At 56.6% G+C, this 3,877-nt stretch overlaps 1 protein-coding gene across 1 annotated transcript; it reads left to right on the forward strand.

The window, feature by feature from the left end:
* The first annotated feature begins 438 nt into the window (after positions 1–438).
* NKX2-2 (NK2 homeobox 2) lies at positions 439–3,473 on the forward strand. The gene is made up of 2 exons (XM_039874588.1): positions 439–1,091; positions 2,010–3,473. Exons 1-2 carry the CDS (start codon positions 836–838, stop codon positions 2,570–2,572), a joined length of 819 nt encoding a protein of 272 aa, XP_039730522.1. The 5' UTR covers positions 439–835; the 3' UTR covers positions 2,573–3,473.
* The last annotated feature ends 404 nt before the right edge of the window (positions 3,474–3,877 follow it).

Consider the following 3,877-nt stretch of genomic DNA (forward strand, 5'->3'; position numbering starts at 1 on the left):
TTTTTTTTTTTCCTCCTCTAGGTGTCTGTTTTGTTTTCTCTCCTTCCCACTTTTTTAAAGATGCAATTTGTTAAAACGGCGCTTTCAAGTGTGTGGACTCGCTAGCGACGCGGTGGTCCTTTGTATGTAAATACTGGGTTAAAAAAGGCTCACCCCGTCTTTGCAATTAATTGACACATTACACCTCTCATCTTGCTCTAGAGGGCCGTTGGCTGGGAGCGCGGAGCTCCCCAAAACCCACAATTTCACATCTGCAAATACTGTCTTCATCCACTTGACTTCCAAGACCCGCCCACACGTGTCCAACCTTTGCGTTTTAATGTCTCCCCCCTTTTTTTCCACCCTTCTCTCGCTCCCTCTCACTGGCTACCCTCCTCCCTTTTTCCTTTCCTCTCTTTCTCTCTCTTCCCCCCCCCCTCCCCCTCTCTCCAGGTTCGCGAGTGGAGCCCAGCCTTATATGGACTGATCGCTCGGGCAATGGCCCATTTTTTCCTCGCCACCAGCCGCCACCGCGCGCCGAACGGCCGCCAGAGCCCGAGCTGACGCCGCCTTGGCACCCCTCCTGGAGTTACAAACTAGGGCCCCGCGCGCGGGTTGCCCAGCTCCCTGCGTCCATTTCCTCGTGCTTTCGGAGGAGACACAGGCGCTGCGTTGGGCTTCTTTTTCCCTCCCCTTCCCCATAGTTTCTCTCTCTTTTAAAAAATAATTATCTCAATAATTAAAGCCCATCCCCCTTCTCCTCCCCCATTACCCCCACCCCGCCCCAACTGGAGAGTGCCACGAATTGACCAAGTGAAGCTACAACTTTACGGCATAAATTCCGGGGGCCCGAGCCATGTCGCTGACCAACACAAAGACGGGGTTTTCGGTCAAGGACATCTTGGACCTGCCAGACACCAACGATGAGGAGGGCTCGGTAGCTGAAGGGCCGGAGGATGAGAGCGAGGGACCGGAGCCTAAGAGAGCCGGGCCGCTGGGGCAGGGCGCCCTGGACAAGGTGCAGAGCCTGCCCCTGAAGAACCCCTTCTACGACAGCAGCGACAACCCATATACGCGCTGGCTGGCCAGCACTGAGGGCCTCCAGTACTCCCGTAAGTAGCGAAACTTGGCTGCGTGGTCGTGGCCGCCACTATTTCTGTGGCCGCAGCCGCGGCTGGACACTGCGGGGAGAAAAGGGAAAGAGCCATTGAAACCCAGATCTCTCGCCCTGAGCCCCTAGAAAGATTTTTAACACTTGTTTATGATGCCCTAACTCTTTCTTCCTTGTCAAGCGCTTCTAGTCCTAGAAAAGGACTTGGTCTCAGATATTTTTTTCAAAGAGAAATTAAGAGGAGGGGAATACCTCCCAAGGCTGGTTACAGAAGTCAACCGGGACTGGTGGCTCCCGTTGTGGTCCCCCTCCTCCGCGGCCCCCCTCATTCCGACAGCCGGGAGGGACTGGCCTGGAGCACTGGAGCGAGCCAGAAAGACTCGGGTACGGGTAGAGGGTGGGGGAGGCTCCCGGTGGCCCGGGTATAAATAGCTCACCCTGCCCCCTGAACGATCATAGAGGATGCTTTGTGTGATGCGGAGGGTGTCAAAAAAGTCTAAAGGCAAAAAACGAAAGTCCCCCACAACCTGCCTTAAATGGCCGAGCCGATCAATGCCGGGATTGTAGGGTTTTTCTTTTAAAAATCTGCCCACGTCTCTCCGGAAAGGAAACTGCTTAAGGGGGCCGAAGCCCTTAACCCAAGATGATATTCTTCCAGCGCCACTGCCCCCAAATACTCACCCACACTGTGTGAACCCCCAGAAACACGAGCCCCGAGTCCCCACTCCTGTTGCTTCCCCTCTTTCCCCAGGGGGACACTGAGTGCTTCGTTAGGAGTGAAGCTGGGCAGGGGGCAAGGCGAAGACAGTGAGGTCGGGTTGCGGTGGGGGCGGACGGCGCACGGAAGATCTAGGTGCGCAGGGTCTGGCCCAGTTGGCGCGCGGCCTCCAGGCACCTGACGTGCTTCTCTCTCCGGCAGTGCACGGGCTGGCAGCTAGCGCGGCGCCCCAGGACTCGAGCTCCAAGTCTCCGGAGCCCTCGGCTGACGAGTCACCGGACAATGACAAGGAGACACCAGGCGGCGCGGGGGACGCGGGCAAGAAGCGGAAGCGGCGGGTGCTCTTCTCCAAAGCGCAGACCTACGAGCTGGAGCGACGCTTCCGGCAGCAGCGGTACCTGTCGGCGCCCGAGCGCGAGCACCTGGCCAGTCTCATCCGCCTCACTCCCACGCAAGTCAAAATCTGGTTCCAGAACCACCGCTACAAGATGAAGCGAGCTCGGGCTGAGAAAGGTATGGAGGTGACGCCCTTGCCCTCGCCGCGCCGGGTGGCCGTGCCCGTTTTGGTCAGGGACGGCAAACCGTGCCACGCGCTCAAAGCCCAGGACCTGGCAGCTGCCACCTTCCAGGCGGGCATCCCCTTTTCGGCTTACAGCGCGCAGTCTCTGCAACACATGCAGTACAACGCCCAGTACAGCTCGGCAGGCACCCCCCAGTACCCGACAGCACACCCCCTGGTCCAGGCCCAGCAGTGGACTTGGTGAGCGCCGCCCCTCCGAGACTCGCGGCCCCAAGCCCAGGCCCCACCCCGGCGGCGGCGGCGGCGGCGATGGCGGCAGAGAAGAGGACTTAGTCCTTATGGTGGTTATTATTATTATTATTATATTATTATCGTGGAGTCGAGTTGATTCTCGGCTCCGTTGGGGAGGCGCCGGGAGGTTGCCTGCGCCTCCTTGGCGTGGCTGATTCCATCCACCCAGCGCTGCCCCTTCCCTCTCCCTTTTGAACCTTTGGAGAGGGCTGAACTATAAGCCTTGTTTACAGAATGTTTGCGCAGCTTTGCTTCTTTGCCTCTCCCCTGGGGGACCAAATCGTCCCAGCGTTAACGTCCTCACTTGAGAACAAGAAAAGGACCACCCCCCCTCCTGCTTTTGTGGATTTTGTAAAATATGTTTGTGTGAGTAGCGATAGTCAACTGTCTTCTTCTAAAGCAAGTGGAGAACACTTTAAAAAAAATATAAAGGGGTTTTCTCCTTTTTTATAAAAAAAATGCTAAATATTTATGGCCATGTAAACGTTCTGACAACTGGTGACAGATTTCGCTTTTCGTTGTAAATATCGGTGGTGATTGTTGCCAAAATGACCTTCAGGATGGGCTTGTTCTCCCTTGAGGCCCGGTTCCTTTCTTCGTGGTTTGTTTTGGTTTGCTTATGTTTGATTGGCCCTGCTTTCTCCTTTTCATTTTTTATTTTGTTCAGTGCAAACATTTCTCAAATATGAAAAAGGAAAAATATTGTGGGCACGAAGCCCCCTGCCCCATTATCCGGGTCCTGAGCCCCGGTGCTTGAATCTCAGCGGTTCCGTGTGGTTCCCCAAGAGCGCCGGACGCTGAAAGCTTTCGATTTTTTAAATAAGAATTTTAATAAAAATCCTGTGTTTAAAAAAAAACAACAAAAAACCCGGCCCTCCCATTTGTCTTACTTTGTCTCCCTACGCCAGGCCGAGGCCTCGGGCAAGAACACAGGCCAGGCCGCTTGCAGCTCTCTCACCCGTGCTTCCCGTCGTTGCCAGGCATGCCCGGGCCGCAGGAGAGGATCTTGGACAGGCCTCACCTGCGCGGGCGGGCCTGGCCCCGCACCTCGGACCCCGGGCTGCGGAAGGAGCGCTTGGCCTCCGGCCTGCGAGTTGTCGACCGAAAGCCCCGGGTCGCCCGCCCTTTCCGGGGCCCCTGTCCCGGCCTCGCGCGCAGTCTGAATCCAGGGCGGCGGCGTCCTAGCTTTGGCAGAAAAAGTAACTTTGGAAAACGCAAAGGCGAGGGAGCAAGCCCCCCTCGCTCGCCCAAATCTACG

Source organism: Pteropus medius, unplaced genomic scaffold, assembly GCF_902729225.1.
Source record: "Pteropus medius unplaced genomic scaffold, Ma_sr-lr_union100, whole genome shotgun sequence".
Classification (NCBI taxonomy): domain Eukaryota; kingdom Metazoa; phylum Chordata; class Mammalia; order Chiroptera; family Pteropodidae; genus Pteropus; species Pteropus medius.

Coding starts and splice junctions, on each gene's coding strand:
- NKX2-2 (XM_039874588.1), top strand. CDS start 836: ATGTCGCTGACCAACACAAAGACGGGGTTTTCGGTCAAGGACATCTTG. Junction 1,092..2,009: donor TGAGGGCCTCCAGTACTCCC/GTAAGTAGCGAA, acceptor TCTCTCCGGCAG/TGCACGGGCTGGCAGCTAGC.